This window comes from Ammospiza caudacuta, chromosome 5, assembly GCF_027887145.1.
Source record: "Ammospiza caudacuta isolate bAmmCau1 chromosome 5, bAmmCau1.pri, whole genome shotgun sequence".
In the NCBI taxonomy this organism is placed as follows: domain Eukaryota; kingdom Metazoa; phylum Chordata; class Aves; order Passeriformes; family Passerellidae; genus Ammospiza; species Ammospiza caudacuta.
Window position 1 is genome coordinate 62,578,082 of NC_080597.1, and position 17,693 is coordinate 62,595,774.

At 49.6% G+C, this 17,693-nt stretch overlaps 1 protein-coding gene across 1 annotated transcript in view; it reads left to right on the forward strand.

Annotated features, from left to right (window-relative positions):
- The first annotated feature begins 14,529 nt into the window (after positions 1 to 14,529).
- Positions 14,530 to 17,693, forward strand: part of CELSR1 (cadherin EGF LAG seven-pass G-type receptor 1) — a 164,900-nt gene continuing 161,736 nt past the window's right edge. The window contains exon 1 of the mRNA XM_058804814.1: positions 14,530 to 17,227. Coding sequence (XP_058660797.1) covers positions 14,545 to 17,227 — 2,683 coding nt within the window. The 5' untranslated portion in view covers positions 14,530 to 14,544. The remainder of the gene's footprint in view (positions 17,228 to 17,693) is intronic.

Genomic DNA, 17,693 nt, shown 5'->3' on the forward strand with positions numbered 1-17,693 from the left:
ACACCAAAGTTTATTGAGCATTTGCTGGAGCACATCTCATCTCCCACTAGGTGACATTTCAAACCTCAGCAGGAATCATTTACAGTGTCTATAATAGGAATGGAGACAGCTAGCCAGAAAAGCCTCAAGTAAACGTGAAATATGGCTAAATTCCTTTATATTACTAAGCGCACAGCGTACAACAAGTGCTACACTGAGCAACTGCAACAAACTCCCATAGTAAGTGTACTTAGAAAGTCTGTATAGCATGTAAAACATTTTAATTCTGGCATACTCTTGTGAGCTTGACTTTACAAAGGCAGTAAAGTTCATTTAATCTGATGGTTGCGTGGTTTTGTGTGAATAATTAGTAGAAATTTGTTGTCAACTTATTGTGAAAATTCCATACCTTCTCAATGATTTCTCATGGGCATTGCCTCATAGCATTGATTCCTTCTTCCTCACAGTATAGACAACAAACTGCAATTCTCACCCAGCTAACCCACTCTTTTGTAGCACTCATCCTCATTGGACACAGCTGTGGCCTGTTAAGGGCAGCCTGTTCCTAATCTTTGGTGATTGGTACAGCTGCAACTCCTCAGGTATGAGACTGCCTTCTGCACTATTCTCTTACATTCTATCCTTCCACAGAATTATTTTTTTTTTAATCACCAAGACTTTACATTTGTAGTGAACACTTTTACAGTTTGGGATGATTTTCCTTCATCAGACCCAGTACGGCTCAAGCTGCTCCCTTCCTGTTGGTGTAGGCAAAGCATGCCCAGACATGGAAATAACCCATTAGAAGGTTTAATCTGCCAGCACCTTTCATTCAGATTGTGTCCCAGGGCAGTCAGTGCTCCCCCAGCCCTGAGAGCCTGATCATGGCCCATGGTGAGCACTGGTGCCTCACAGGCTCAGCCCTGAGGTGCTGAGCACCCCCTGCCACGGCCCCACCTGTGGGCATGCTCCTCACTGCACAGCCAGCCTAGAGCAACACCAAGAGCAGGAGAACAGGCCTGTGTGGCTTTCAGACAAGCCAACAGCAGCAGCAAACCCCTGCAATGGCACTGCTGGTTACAGCAGTACAGAGGCAATCCAACCCGAGCAGAGAAACTGGGCTCAGCCCTGCCAGCAGACACCATGCCAGCTGTGACTATCACATCCCAGCATACCTCAACTAGCAGAACTGTCAGTGGATAATAGAACATTCTAGATGAACAGCGCCAGTGAGGGCTGCCAGGGAGGTCCCCCCAGCCCTCCATGTGTTTGGTGTGCCCACTGCTCCTGACCAACCACTGCAGTACTGCAAGCTCATGCCCCAAGCAGCTCCAGCTGCTGGGATTCAGACTGAGGGAGAGGGAAGACCACAGAGAAATGCTTGATTAGGAGCAGCCATGTCCCTTGGATCAGCCTGCCATCACCTCTGTGTGGTGGTGTTCACAGGGGTCCCAGGATGAGGGAAGAGAGGAGAATGTTGACTCCATGTTTCAGAAGGCTTGATTTATTATTTTATGATCATTATTATATTAAAACTATACTAAAAGAACCAAAGAAAGGATTTCATCAGCAGACTAGCTAAGAATAGAGGAGGACTGATAACAAAGGCTTGTGACTGACCAAGACAGTCTGGACAGCTGGACTGTGATTGGCCATTAATTAGAAACAACCACATGAGACCAATCACAGACGCACCTGTTGCATTCCACAGCAGCATACAATCATTGTTTACATTTTGTTCCTAAGGTGTCTCAGCTTCTCAGGAGGAAAAATCCTAAGGAAAGGATTTTCCATAAAGCATGTCTGTGACACCTCTGCCCACCCAAAGAAGGCTGTGCAGTGACAGTGACAAAGTGCAGTGCCAGCCCTGACCCTGGGCAGTTCCTACAGCAGCTCCAGGTTTCACTGGCTCTGTTTTACAGGGGGATGGGATAGCCTGGCACAGGCTGACTGCAACCCATGACAACCATCCTGAGAAGTTCAGTACCTGCCAGATTGTGAGGCCATTGTGATTTTCCACTTTGCAACCACTTTCTACTGCAGCATTGTATCTCAGTGTGTCCTAAGATACTGGTTTTAGATGAGGCCAGAAGAAAGGGAACACTAACTGATGCTCTCTCCTGGCAGTTTCATCCCTTTCTTCTGTTCTGCCTCTGGCTCTATCTTCCTTGCCCTGTTTTATCCTGCTTTTTTCCCACTATTTGTTGTCCTGTTTTGAACCACAGAATAGTTGACTTTGGAAAGGACATGCAGAAGTATCTGGTCCAAGCCTCTGGTCAAAAAAGGTCATTTACAGCTGGTTGGCCAGGCCCATAGTCAGATGTCCTTTGAGTATCTCCAGGGACAGAGACTCCACAAGATGGAGACTCCTGGGCAGCCTGTGGCAGTGGTCAGTCACCCTCTCAGTGAGAAGGTGATTCCTTGATATTCAGAGGGAAGCTCCTGTGTCTCAGTTTGTGCCCATTGCCTCTGGTTCTGTCAGTGGGCCCTGCTGAGAAGAGCCTGGCTCTGTTCTCTGTGCCCTCCCTTCAGGTGTCTGTATAACCTGATGAGATCCCCCTGAGCCTTCTCTTCTCCAGGTGAACAGTCCCAGCTCACTCAGCCTTTCCTTACAGCAGAGGTGCTCCAGCCCTTCCATCATCTCCAGGCCCATCTCTGGGCTGTCTCCAGCACATCCCTGTCTCTCCTGTGCAGGGGAGTGCAGAACTGGACCTGGCACTCCAGGTTTGGGCTCCCCAGTGCTGAGCAGAGGGGCAGGATATCCCTGACAATCTCCTCCTGGGAATACTTTGCCTGGGAGGACACCAACAGCTCACTTTGCACTGGACAATACCAGGGGAGCAACACTGCAGGGCTCACCTGAGAAGAGATGTCCCATTGAAAGAGCTCTAACAACCAAGCTCCTACCAATGAATTTGCAAGGGCAACCACTTCTGTATTTTAGAAAAATGCCACCTTGAGCCTGAACAAACCATCTGATCAAAAGTTACAGCATATGAAAAAGGCAAGGACTTTCCGAGAGAGCCTTGCCTCAATCCATGAAATAGGTGGATATGTGGATTTTTGAATGAGTTAGAGATGGGATTTTTGAGGTTTTCAGATGTTGTGATTTATTTTTCTTACCTTCTACATAGGTAGGAAGGGTGAGTTTGGTTTACATCTTTATTGTATGGCTCAGAAGGTCACAAGACTACAGGTGGAGATCATGGATTAGGACAGGAAGCAATCTTGGCTGTAGAACAGTAAAACACAGATACAGGGCAATATGCCTTCAGCAACCCAAATATAAACACATCTCTGACATCTGCAGGTTTATACAGCATGCAGTTGGGTGAGAAAGCAAAGAAAGAACATGAAAATTTCCTCCTCCAAACAAGACCAAATGTTTCCCTTCACCCCCTTTCCCAAGGAGCAGTCCATTAGCAGCCAGTGATATCCACCCATGAGAAGTGCAGCACCCCAGCACCCCAGCGCTTTGCCCCATGCCTACCCCAGGACTATTTCCTGTCCCAGCCTGTGCTGACAGCATGCTCTGTTGATTAAAAATTTCAGCATAAGACAATTTTGACAACCTTTTTCATCAGTGACAGTGGCAGCTGTGGGAATGCTTTTACTTCTAAGTCTCTCAGCCTCCTCATAGTTCAGAAAATATTTCATTTTCTCTGCTGTGGGTGGAAATGGAGATCAGCACTTTCTAATGTTAGAGCAGTGCTCTCTGCATGAGTAGCAGAGTCCCAATGTTTCACCCACAGTCTGCAAAACTGCAAAATTTCAAGGGCGCCCTGCATTTCTCTAACATGACATGCAGAAGGTGCAATGAACCTTAGAGGCAGCAGCTAAGGGTGATGCTGCACACTACAGTAGGAATGGTTAGAGATATTCCCAGAGGAATTTTTTCACCTGAAAATATGTGTTGGGCCCCCGAGGACAATGAAATCATCAAAATGGCATTTATAGCTGAAGGTCAGGTCAGGAATTATGGAATCATCAAGGCTGGAAGAGACCTTTTAGACCATCAAGTCCAACTGTCAGCCCAGTACTACCCCTGTACCCCTAAGCCACTGTCTCAGGTTTTGGGTTGATAATTGCTGCCCTGAGATGTGTGAAAGGTCTCTGTTTCGGCCTGCACGTCCGAGGAACGAGTCAGAGCTCTTCAGTTTTCAGTCTTGAAGTTGTTTATTAATTCTTATCTATAAATTCTCTTTCTGCCCAGCCGAGATCTGCTCTGCAGGGCAGCCACAGGCACTCTGACTGCCCCTGAGGTGATGTTGTCTTTTTATACTACAAACTACATATATCATATTTACACTTAATTCCCAGTACCTATCACCTATCTTAGACATTGCACTTCTATTCTAAACCAGTCCCCAAGTGCCAACATCACACCAGAAGATGGAGACCAAGAAGAAGAAGAAGAAGACTAGACACGCCCAAGTTCCTCCATCTTGTCCCCATAACCCCCATACCAAAAATCCTACAATCTCCATTTTCACCCTGTGATCACTTTGTTATTATACTGTTCAAACTTCTGTGACTTTCAGGTCCTCATACAAAGCTGGTAATTTGTTCCAGGGGTCACAATCAAATCCCCAGGTGCTCTGGGCTGTGTGCCAGGGTCTCCGAGCCCCCCGGTGGGTCCTCAGCAACTCTGGACACCCAGAGGGACGTACTGAGCTCTGACACTACTGAACTGCTCAGGAGCAGCAGGGTGGCAGTGGGGTTTTTGGCTCTGCAGAGCCCTGTGAAACCATTGCTGTGGCATGGCTGATGGTGGGATTTGACCCCAAAACTGCTCTCTGGAAATCATCCTGTGTGGGTCTTGTTCCTCTGAGGGCTGTGGGAACCCTGTCTGTGGGTACAGGGAAATCAGCCTGGCAGCAGAGATGGCGTTGGAGCACGTGCCTGACAGCCCAGTGAGCTCCCATTGCCCCAGCCTGTGCAACCAGGGGTAATTTCTGTCCTTTTTCCTGACTGAACAAGTGTTCAGGCTAGAATACCTGATGATAAGGCTGTTTTGGGGCGTGCCAGATAGAGCAGGAAATGACTCCTGGCTGTAACCAAGCAGGAAAGAGGGTCTCTGGTATCCTCCCACAGCCACTGTGGTGCTGCCAGTGAGGCTGCTGTGTACTGAGGGTTCCAGTCACTGCAAATAAGCTTCACCAATTTTACTTAAAAAGCAGAATTTGGACTGCTTCCCAGATTATAATTACCTATATATAAATATAATTATAATTACACTACCTAAGAGAGACCTCAGAGCACAAAGTTGACAAGTGATGACAACTAAATTCATTAAGAGTGCAAATGCTCTTCCTCTCCTTTATGAAACAACACTGAGTGATCTCTGAAGAAATCCAGCAGCCAGAGACACAGTCTGTTAATAAGTGGTGAGCCTGGCGAAAGCTGCTGGAGAGGCAGGACAAGGAACCCTAGTGCTCAGTAGCAGCAGAGCAGCAGAAATAGAACAGCTAAGACACTAGATTTTGAAAATGCAACGTGTTTCATACATTTGGAGTGAAATCTGTCATTCAGCTTGTTTAAACTGGGAAGTAAATCAGGGCAGGGGCCATTTTTCATCACAGAGGCCACAGGTATGGCCTGGCTTGCTCCCAGAGAGCAGCCAGCCCTTTCACCTTTCCCAGCACATTCAGGGCAGCTCTGCCCAAGTTTCTCACAGGGCACAGTCCCAAGGCTGTGCAGAGCCAGCCTGGCATGGGCTGCCCAGGGAGGGGAGCTGGCACAGGCAAAGCCCAGCCTGGGAGCCCAGCAGCAGGGCAGTGCACACAGCCTTGACCCCTCTGGATGCCTGCACATGGACGTGGTGCCTCTGTGCACCCAGCCCAGAGCCAGGGACAGCCTGAACTGAGGCCAGCACAGTGTTAGTGAGGCTTTTTTAAGTGGTTTTTCAAACACTTCTTATTTTTCCACATTCAGAATTGCCAAGCCTCAGGGATGCCAATGAATGCTCACAAATAAGTTACAAAATGCATCTATGAGAAAAAATTACTATTCTTGGGTCTTCTGGGAAAAGATGAAAAGAGGTTATGGTGCAGAGTGTGCTTCCAGGCCAGGACTAGAAACCAAGACTCTGTCTTTCCATTGAATTCTAGGTATGAAATAAAACAAAGAAAAGGGGGGACATAACAATAGCCATAATATCTCACATGGAAATCCTGTGGTGATTAGGAGAGGTGCTAAATGCTGACTTCTCCTTCTCCTGCTGAAACAGTCACAAAGCTGTAACCCCCACCACTGTCTGAGCAACCGGCTATGCTGACTTCATATTCCCACATTAAGCATTTCAGTTAATATTTTTATTTTTCCAACAAGGCAACTAACTCCCTGCCTGCAAGTGTTTCATTAGAGCTGAGTGTTTCCTCCCCTAAGAGGCTGAAATCCCTTGTCTCTGAATGTAATTGAACTTCTAGAAAATGAACAGGTTAAACCAAAGTCACAGTGTCCTTTCTTTCACTCCACCTCCATGCCCATCCACCAGAAGCTCTTTGAATACTCCTTGATAAGTTGTTGAAAGAAATTTCCTCCATGCTTTTCTTCTGCAAATGTTGCTGTGTCCAACGAGCCCATGGCAAGCTCATGAAAAACAGATACAGGGAAGGAGCCAAGCAGGAAGGGGGCTGGGTGTGTAGATGCTACAAAAATAACCAAATAACCCAGCACTGTTTAATCTAATGGCATCAGATCTAACCAGCTTCTGGAGAACAATCTCTTGGTGCTGAGCAAGTAGGCAATATAATGGCAGATGATGCTTGATGCTGATAAAGACAAAATAACAGAGATTGGAGGAAAAAGCCTAATCCTGTCTCTGTGTAAACCATAAAAAGTTCAGAAAATGTTAGTTCACTCCAATAGAAAAATAGACCCTAGAAAACAGCATTTCAATATGATATGGGTGTCTAAATATTAGAGAGAGCTGAAGGAAATACTAGGGGAGAAATTGGAGCAGTCTGGATTCTAACATCATGTTGCAAGCATCCATGTGTAGGTACTGAGGAGTAGCTGCTGATGGTGGTCCTTGTAGCACCACCAGGAACTGCTCCCTGGTGACCACATCAGGGTGTTTGTAACGTGTTGTTGGACTTCAGTCCCAAACCCATCACTCAGTCAAGCTAGAATGCCTACCAAGATAGTGTTTCCCTTTTGTACTCTGTTCTTATTAATTAGTGCCCTAATCCCCCCATCAAGCAACAGGAGCTGGCAAACCCAGCAAATCTGTCCTACTGCACCTTTATTTTGATGAGCTGACTTTCCTCCAGCAAACTTTCCTCAAACTCTTGGCCAAAGCCACAAGAGCTGACTTTTAAATCTGTTTGTACATCATAAGGTGAGACCCTGTGAGAAAGAAAGGGAAAATCCTGCAAAACCAACAATAAAAGGTAATTTCCAAGGGTTTGTTTTTCACTCAGTACCTCAGTTAATGAACAGGTGAGATATGCAAAGTACAGAAAAACACATCAATGTGCAGATTTGGGCTTTCCCCTCTGTTTGTTTACTTGAACTGGATGATTAGTCTCACATTTTATTTATTCGTTTGTTACAGTATGTGGTACAGAGCTTGTTATTATGTAGAACTATTTTTCTGATGCATTAATCTCCATATCACTTCCTTCATAAGTAACAATCAAGCCTTATTCAGCTTTCATTTGTTCTTGGCCACTGTGCAATTTTTGAACATGAAATTTGCTTTTCTATTGGTTTATTTGTCATTTTGCATGTTGTAACTGGTGGAGCCTTTAGCTAAAGTGGGGAGGGAGAAAATACCCAAACCAATTTAGAGTGAGGAAACTCACAGGCAGTGTTTGAGTAGGGTGGGGCTGAGCTCCTTAGGGTAAATTATAAATGGATGGTATGAAGTCTAAAGAAATAAACAAGTTCCAACACCGAATCGCTGCTGTATCCACTGAGGATTTTGAAAGAGGCAACAGTGTGATTGGCTGCAACAAACACCAAGAGAACTCAAAATTGTTTCTACCCTTTCTGAAAAGAAAAGCTGCATACAGCCAAGAAGCCTTAAACATAATTCCTGCAATGAGGATCCCAGCATTTTGAAATCCATTCTTGGCTTTAAGAAGAATGAATGTTAGCAATAAAAGTATTTTCTGGAACACTTCCAAACCTGTGTGGTTCCTGCAATAGGGGAAGGATCAAATTTCACCATATGGAGCTTGAACCAGTTCTTCTATTCCTAAAATGAACTCAGATTCAATGTGGAAACATAAATTGCTTTTGCTCATTTGACCATTCTTGGGCTGGACATGGAACAGATTTGCATGGGGACTGCAAGTCCAAATGCCTGCTCACAGAGGAATATCTCACGCTTTCTTTCTGTAGTGATTGGAGAAATAGTCTAAAAACCTGGGTTTATTCAACTTAAACTCACTACAGTGATCCTGTCAGCTCCTGTCCTCAGACTACTTTGCACCCTGTGGCAGGATGAGGTCTCCTGGAGGAGCTGTGAGCAGACACAGATCCTCTCTCCAGTGCCTCTCTGCACAGATCCTCTCTGTGGTGCCCTGTCCCAGAGATCCTCTCTGTGTGCCTCTGTGCACAGATCCTCTCTGTGGTGTTTCTGTGCACAGATCCTCTCTGGTGTGCCCTGTCCCAGAGATGCTCTCTGTGGTGCCTCTCTGCACAGATCCTCTCTGTGGTGCCTGTGTGCACAGATCCTCTCTGGTGTGCCCTGTCCCAGAGATGCTCTCTGTGGTGCCTCTCTGCACAGATCCTCTCTGAGGTGTCTCTGTGCACAGATCCTCTCTGTGGTGCCTGTGTGCACAGATCCTCTCTGTGTGCCCTGTCCCAAAGAGCCAGGGCTGACTCAGCCAGTGACAGACCAGGGTTCCCCCCTCCTCCTGCCACAGGCACAGGGAACCTTCAACACTGGGCAATTCCTCTTTTCTCCCCTTTCATTTTTTATCGGGCTCTGTCTGGGATCACAGAAGATTGCACTCTGCTGATGTGCAGTCCCAGACCATGGAGACACCCATCTGTGAGGGTAGGATGTAACAGCAGCCAGCACAGGTAGTCTAAAAACCAGTGAGCTATTTGTTATTTGGGTTGGTTTGGTTTTCTTCATGTCTAATATGCTGCTAGTTTATTTGAAAGAACGGGTAATAAATAACATTCCTCTCCAAAATCCATTATTCACTTGTAATGTGTGGCACAAAACATCCAGTTTCTTTCAAGTTGCTGGAAAATTGTAAGGTTGTGGAATAAATTGTGGTTAAAGGCTGTTTTATTACTACCTGTTGTGGTTTCTTAGATTATTTTCTCAAAGTGTTACTGTAGCAGGAATAGATCATTGGTGCATTTGTGAAGTGAATAAATGCAGTTATGAAGATGTGATACATATATCAGTTTATGTTAACACTATGTATATAGAGATCTCATACAAGATATAGGTTGTGTTGCATGGATAGCTAAATTTGAGGATAAATTTTCTTCTTCCCTCAAGCAAGAGTTTAGATGATAAAACCCCTGGTTTGGAGGGGTGGGGTACACACTGCACATCACTTTTTTGCAATATGCTTCAGCAATCTGATGCCAAAAAACTTTTCACCACTCTTGTTCTTTTAAAAAAATAGGAAAAAAAGGGAACTATTTTAACACAGCATTACTGAATGTGAATTTTTAAGTCTTTCCTCAAACTACTGGTGGGCTAAGAAAAGCTCCATCTCCTTCTATAGAACCACCTCTTCCACAGGGATGGATTTACACTGAATCACTTTATTCCCAACCTCAAAAATACTATTGGATCTAGATGCAGGCAACCCCACTCTGCACAAGCATTCCTCTGGGCTACAGTCCCAATTAAAGAATGATTCTTGATCTCTCCCCTGGTCTTGTAAACTTCATGTTTTAGGAAAATCCCTTACAGTTTAACTACTATTTTTTTTAAGCTGAATTAAGCTGGGTAACAATTATGCCCCTCTTTATATATATATTTCTCTGATTTTTTTTTTAATTCACTTTGGAAAGAAACTTGAAATATTTCACTCCTCCTAGACAAGTTGAAACAGAGCTTTTTTTTAGCTGGGAAATGCATATGTCATCAATTGGTACTAAGGAAACAAAGGGTCAAGGAAAACCTCTCCCACCTGCATTTTTTATGAACGTTGCTCATCATGGTGATGTCAGTGCCATTTCTTCTATAGGAAAAGGACAGCTCATATGAGAAAATCTGCAAAATTAGACACAAAGAAAGTATCTGGTTTTCTCTGGAGGATCAGCCTTCACTAAAAACCTGCCAGCTAAAACAAGAGAGATGTGTAATTCTGTTTTTGTTCCCCACCTTGAGTTGCCTTTACCAAACGTTCTGTTTCACTGCTGCCTTCTCTGGCTCTTCTGGACCCACAGAACAGCAGCAGGGACAGATCCACCTCTTGTCTAACAGCGACCCCTGTTCCCATACAGAGCACTCTGGGAGCAGGCATGAGTCATTTATTTCACCACTCCAAAGTCATTTGAGCTGCCAGAGTGTTAAACCATTCTTTTTGCTAGAGCAGTGAGTCAGTCGTAACAATTGTATTCACCATTTTGGGTTTGAAATCCATTTTAATGGCAAGATAATCTGACAAATGGTGTAATGCATGCAAGGAGCAATAAGGATAATACATTTAATCACAAAACAGTGAAACATTATTTCAATAAGATGAAATTGACTGGAAACAGAAGGCAGGTCATACAAATAGGGAAAAGATGGAGGATTTTGGGTAATCATACACAAAATTGGTTTATACAGAAGATATTACAGTATCTTCCCAAGTCACAATAGCCTTTTATTGCAATAAGAAAAGAAAAAAGTTTAAACTGTCTTTTCTTACAAATCTAGTTTGTCTTGAAATATCTACTTGGATCTCATTTTTGAAGAGCCAAGAAAAGATATTATTTCCTATCAAGAGGTTATTTTTCCAAATTGTGGGCATTGAGCATAGCAGCAATAAAATGAAGAAGGAAGCAAGAAAAGTATGGACTTAAACTGAAGTTTCCTTATGCAAATTCCAAGTTAATATTGATTAACCCAGCTACCAAGTGAGTTGCTTTGTTTCTGGAGCAGGTCACTGCATCCACTCAAACTCAATAAATGAATGGAAGGTTAAGTTTAATTTTTTTTAACTTTCTTTTCATGAGCAATCATTTTAATCAGAAGACATGCAAAGCCAAGTAAGCTTCTAAATTCCATTAAAAAAAAAATCTCAAATTGAGTAAAGCTGAATCAGCAAAACATCTTCCAAAACAACAATTTAACAATTTAAAAAGCGGTTGTCCTCCTGACAGACATACTGGCAATTATCCAGGTGGTCTTTCTTTCTCTTTCTTTCTTTCTTTCTTTCTTTCTTTCTTTCTTTCTTTCTTTCTTTCTTTCTTTCTTTCTTTCTTTCTTTCTTTCTTTCTTTCTTTCTTTCTTTCTTTCTTTCTTTCTTTCTTTCTTTCTTTCTTTCTTTCTTTCTTTCTTTCTTTCTTTCTTTCCTTCCGCCACTTCCTTCCGCCACTTCCTTCCGCCACTTCCTTCCTTCCTTCCTTCCTTCCTTCCTTCCTTCCTTCCTTCCTTCCTTCCTTCCTTCCTTCCTTCCTTCCGCCACTTCCTTCCTTCCTTCCTTCCTTCCTTCCTTCCTTCCTTCCTTCCTTCCGCCACTTCCTTCCTTCCTTCCTTCCGCCACTTCCTTCCGCCACTTCCTTCCTTCCGCCACTTCCTTCCTCCCGCCACTTCCTTCCTTCCGCCACTTCCTTCCTTCCGCCACTTCCTTCCTTCCGCCACTTCCTTCCTTCCGCCACTTCCTTCCTTCCTTCCGCCACTTCCTTCCTTCCTTCCGCCACTTCCTTCCGCCACTTCCTTCCGCCACTTCCTTCCTTCCTTCCTTCCTTCCTTCCTTCCTTCCTTCCTTCCTTCCTTCCTTCCTTCCGACACTTCCTTCCGACACTTCCTTCCGCCACTTCCTTCCGCCACTTCCTTCCTTCCGCCACTTCCTTCCTCCCGCCACTTCCTTCCTTCCGCCACTTCCTTCCTTCCGCCACTTCCTTCCTTCCGCCACTTCCTTCCGCCACTTCCTTCCTTCCGCCACTTCCTTCCTTCCTTCCGCCACTTCCTTCCTTCCTTCCGCCACTTCCTTCCGCCACTTCCTTCCGCCACTTCCTTCCTTCCTTCCTTCCTTCCTTCCTTCCTTCCTTCCTTCCTTCCTTCCTTCCTTCCTTCCTTCCTTCCTTCCTTCCTTCCTTCCTTCCTTCCTTCCTTCCTTCCTTCCTTCCTTCCTTCCTTCCTTCCTTCCTTCCGCCACTTCCTTCCGCCACTTCCTTCCGCCACTTCCTCCCGCCACTTCCTCCCGCCACTTCCTTCCTTCCGCCACTTCCTTCCCTTGCAATAATGCATTTCATGGAATGAAAACCACTGAAAGAATCTGTTTTATTCACAGTATTCATATAAGTGCTGAAGTGCCTGAACTGCCCGTGACAGATCGCTCTGAAAGTTGCCTCCCAGCTCCTACCAGTAACAAACTTTTGCAAAATCCCAGTCGGCAACTTCGGGCTGCTCGTTGTTCACCACCCCGTGTCTTCATCCTGCGTGAAGCTCCTGTACGCGGGATCTCTGTAGATCGGCCTCGGTCCTTGCCGCCGGCGGCGAGCACGGCGGGCAGGGCGAACACGGCGGGCGGCTTTCCGGCATTCCCGCATCCCCGCATTCCCGCATCCCCGCATCCCCGCATTCCCGCATCCCCGCATTCCCGCATTCCCCATTCCCGCATCCCCGCATCCCCGCACTCCCGCATCCCGCCCCGCGCCCTTCCCGCCGCCCCCACCAGGGGCCACTGCAGCCGCGGGGATGCGGCCGCAGCTCGGGCGCGTGGCTCAGGTGGCCGCACCGCTATGGGAAAAGTAGCGCGACGTACAGTAATCAGCATAAATTCGTAGAATCTACATTATTATCACCGGAGCGATATTTTCATGGGGAGTTGAGCTTTGCTTCTTCCCACAAAAGTTTGCGTTCTGTTTATTATTATTTGCGATCGCCCCAAAGAAATCTTTAACTCAGGGCTCCAGATCCCGCCGGCTGCTCTGTGTTTCAGAGCAAGGCGTGAGCACGGCAGCAGATCTTGCGCCGGGATACTGGCAGCCCCCCTTGGGCCCCCACATGATGCTCATCTTGCCCTGGAAAGTAGTTTCACTTTATTTTTCCCCCTCCATAGCGAGAATTTAATAAACAGAATTTAAATTAATTTCTGTTTAACTTTGTCCTGGACGACGGACTGAGACGACAGGTGGCTGCTGCGTGGGGAAGCGGCCGAGAGTCGCCTCCCGCGGAGCTCGTTCCACGCGGGGCAGCAGCGGAGCCGCCGCAGCGGCCGCTGCCCGAGCGCGCCCGGCCCCGCCGGGACACGGCAGCATCCCCGGCCGCCGAGGGGCGCCGGGCGGCGGAGCGGCAGCCCCGCGGGGCTGAGCTCGGCCCGGCCCCCGCCGCCGCCGCCCGGGAGGGGCCGGGCGGGGCCGGCAGCAAACCCCGCCCCGGGCAGCGCCCGCCGCGCTCCAGCCTGCGCTGCTCAGCGGAGCCGAGCCGAGCCGGGCCGGGCCGGGCCGGGAGGCTGGAGCGGGACGGGACGGGACAGGACGGGACAGGACGGGACGGACGAGGCGCGGCGGCTCTGCCGTGTCGCGCAGCCACGCGGGACCGCGCCGCCCGTGGGCCGGCCCCGCCGCGGGGGGGACCTCGGTATTTGATTGTCTTTCTTCTTTTTGGCGAAGGAGAGAAGCAGCAGGTTTATGCTAATCGCCCTCTGGGGAGCGGCGGCGGGAGGAGGAGGAGAGGAGCCATTTTGAACTCACTTCAAAGTTTAAGGTGGAAAAGTTGGAGCTCTCCAGCCTGCTGCCCGCGGACCGGGACGGGGCGCGGGGCTTGAGGCCGGCGGTGCCCGGGAGGCGAGGGCGGTGGTGGGGCCGGGCCGGCGGCTGATGGATGCAGGCGGGCGGGCAGCCCGGCGGGTGGATGGATTGTGCAGCAGCCCGCTGCCCGGCCCCGCTGCCCGCTGAGCTCCGGAGATGCCGCGGCTGCTGTCCGCCGCCGCCTGCGTGTCCTGGGCCGCGCTGCTCTGCGCCCTGGCTTCGGCAGCCGGCCGGGACCCGCGGCCGCCCCGCGCCGCCCCGCTCCTCCACCTGCCCGCGGGGGCCCCGCGCCGCCCCGCCGCTGCCGCTGCCGCTGCCGCCGCCGAGCCGCCGGCGCTGCCGCCCGCCGGGCGCCTGAGGGCTGCGGGCACCGCGCCGCGCCGCGCTCCGCCCGCCGAGCCCCGCGGGCCCCGTGCTGGCGGCCCCTGCCCGCGGCGAGCCCGGCACCGGGCGGGCGCCGAGCCCCGCGGAGCCGCCGCCGGCTGCGACCCGCTGCCGGGCACCGAGGGCGGCGGGCGGCGGGCAGCGCGGCGGGCGCGGAGCCTCAACAGCCCCCCGCAGTTCCAGCTGCCCAGCTACCAGGTCTCCATCCCCGAGAACGAACCCGCCGGCACGGCGGTCATCGTGCTGCGGGCCCAGGACCCTGACGAGGGGGAAGCCGGCCGGCTGGCGTACTCCATGGAGGCGCTCTTTGACGAACGCTCCAACGACTACTTCACCATCGACGCCGAGACGGGCAGCGTGGTCACTGCCCGCAGCCTTGACCGGGAGACGAAGGACACCCACGTGCTGAAGGTTACCGCCTCCGACCACGGTTCCCCACGCCGCCGTTCGGCCACCACCTATCTGACAGTGACTGTGAGTGACACCAACGACCACGAGCCAGTGTTTGAGCAGCCCGAGTACCGGGAGAGCATCCGGGAGAACCTGGAGGTGGGTTATGAGGTGCTGACTATCCGTGCCACTGATGGTGATGCCCCAGCCAACGCCAACATGCTGTACCGGCTGCTGGAGCCGGGAGCTGGGGACGGAGTCTTTGAGATTGACCCGCGTTCCGGGGTTGTGAGGACCCGGGCTTCCGTGGACCGTGAGGAGGTCTCCGAGTACCACCTGGTGGTGGAAGCCAACGACCAGGGCAAGGATCCGGGCCCACGCAGTGCCACAGCTATGGTGCACATCACCGTAGAGGATGAGAATGACAACTACCCTCAGTTCAGTGAGAAGCGCTACCTGGTCCAGGTGCCAGAGGATGCCCCCGTGAACAGCCAGATACTGCAGGTGCAGGCCACAGACCGGGACCGGGGCAGCAATGCCCAGGTGCACTACAGCATCGTGAGTGGCAACCTGAAAGGCCAGTTCTACATTCACTCTTTCTCTGGTGCCATCGACCTCATCAACCCTCTGGATTACGAGACTATTCGGGAGTACACGCTCCGGATCAAAGCCCAGGATGGGGGCAGACCTCCTTTGATCAACTCCAGTGGTATGGTGTCAGTGCAGGTTGTGGACGTGAATGACAATGCCCCCATCTTTGTGAGCACTCCCTTCCAGGCCACGGTGCTGGAGAATGTTCCTCTGGGCTACTCGGTGCTGCACATCCAGGCTGTGGATGCTGACTCTGGAGAGAATGCCCGCCTGGAGTACAAACTCATAGAGATGGCACCATCCACTGGAGGTGCCCCTGTAGCAGGTGACTCTGGGTTCCCTTTTCAAATCAACAACAGCACGGGGTGGATCACTGTGGCTGCAGAGCTGGACCGAGAGACTGTGGAAAACTATCACTTTGGGGTGGAGGCCAGGGACCATGGCGTGCCGGTCATGACCTCCTCAGCCAGCGTGTCCATCACTGTCCTGGACGTGAACGACAACAACCCCACTTTCACAGAGAAGGTGTATCACCTCAGACTGAACGAGGATGCAGCTGTGGGCAGCAGTGTCCTGACCCTGACAGCAGTGGACAGGGATGTTAACAGTGTTGTGACTTACCAGATTACCAGTGGCAACACCAGGAACCGTTTTGCCATCACCAGTCAGAGTGGAGGAGGGCTGATCACGCTGGCCTTGCCCCTGGATTACAAGCAAGAAAGGCAGTATGTGCTCACAGTCACTGCCTCTGATGGCACTCGCTTTGACACCGTCCAGGTCTTCATCAATGTCACAGATGCCAACACACACCGCCCGGTCTTCCAGAGCTCCCACTACACAGTGAGCGTCAGTGAGGACAAGCCCATTGGCACCTCTATTGTCACCATCAGTGCCACTGATGAGGACACGGGGGAGAATGCAAGAATCACTTATATTTTGGATGATAACATCCCCCAGTTCCGCATTGACCCTGATACAGGCACCATCACCACCCTGATGGAGCTGGACTATGAGGACCAGGCCTCCTACACGTTGGCCATTACAGCCCACGACAATGGTATCCCCCAGAAGTCGGACACGACGTATGTTGAGATTCTCATCCTGGATGCCAATGACAACGCACCCCGCTTCCTGCGCGACCGCTACCAGGGCTCGGTGTTTGAGGATGTGCCGCTCTCCACCAGTGTCCTGCAGCTGTCTGCCACTGACCGTGACTCAGGCCTCAATGGCCGTCTCCTCTACACGTTCCAGGGGGGTGACGATGGAGATGGGGACTTCTACATTGAGCCCACCTCCGGAGTGATACGCACGCTGCGTAAGCTGGACCGCGAGAACGTGGCTGTCTACAGCCTGCGGGCTTTTGCTGTGGACAGGGGCAGCCCGCCCCTGAAAGCCTCTGTGGACATCCAGGTGACCGTGCTGGACATTAATGACAACCCCCCAGTGTTTGAGAAGGATGAATTTGATATCTTTGTGGAGGAGAACAGCCCCGTGGGCTCTATTGTGGCACGCATCAGCGCAGCTGATCCCGACGAGGGGACCAACGCACAGATCATGTACCAGATTGTAGAGGGGAACATCCCTGAGGTTTTCCAACTAGACTTGCTCAACGGAGACCTCATAGCCCTAATGGACCTGGATTATGAGAGCCGGACAGAGTATGTTATTGTGGTGCAGGCCACTTCAGCGCCTCTCGTGAGCCGAGCAACTGTGCACATCCGCCTGCTGGACCAGAACGATAATCCCCCCGTGCTGCAGGACTTCCAGATCCTCTTCAATAACTATGTGACCAACAAGTCCAACAGCTTTCCCTCGGGCGTCATTGGCAAGATCCCAGCTCATGATCCCGATGTGTCTGATAGCCTGGCCTACACTTTTGTCCAAGGCAATGAGTTAAACTTGCTCCTTTTGGACTCTGTCACTGGGGAACTCAAACTCAGTCGTGATCTGGACAACAACAGACCCCTGGAAGCCCTTATGAAAGTGTCAGTTTCAGGTAAGCAGGCATTTGAGTGCATGATTTTGTTTGTCAGACCAGTATGGGGGCACGGGCAGAAATAACACACTTGCAGTTTAGAGTGTAGCTCTTGGTTTCCTGAAGCAGAAATTGATCTGTGAAATTTTTGGAGAGGGACCATAAAAATCTATCAAGTCTGTGTGCTGTGGCTTGAAGTGGTGCTTTGAAGTTATTTAGTAAATGTGGATCACAAGGATAAATAAATATGAGTGTGCATTGAAGGGAGCATACTCCCTCAGCTGAGGTGGTACTGAGGCTGGAGCTTTTCTGATGTGGTTCCATAAAGGTAGTAAATGATGTAACTTGCAAAGGTAGTAAATGATGTAACTTGCAAAGATGTAGGGAATGCACAGGTATCTGTAATGCTGTTTCCCTTCCCTCTTTATTTTTCTGTAAAAAAAAAGTTGAGATTTGATATCTGCCTTTTCAGCAGCAAAACATGTTC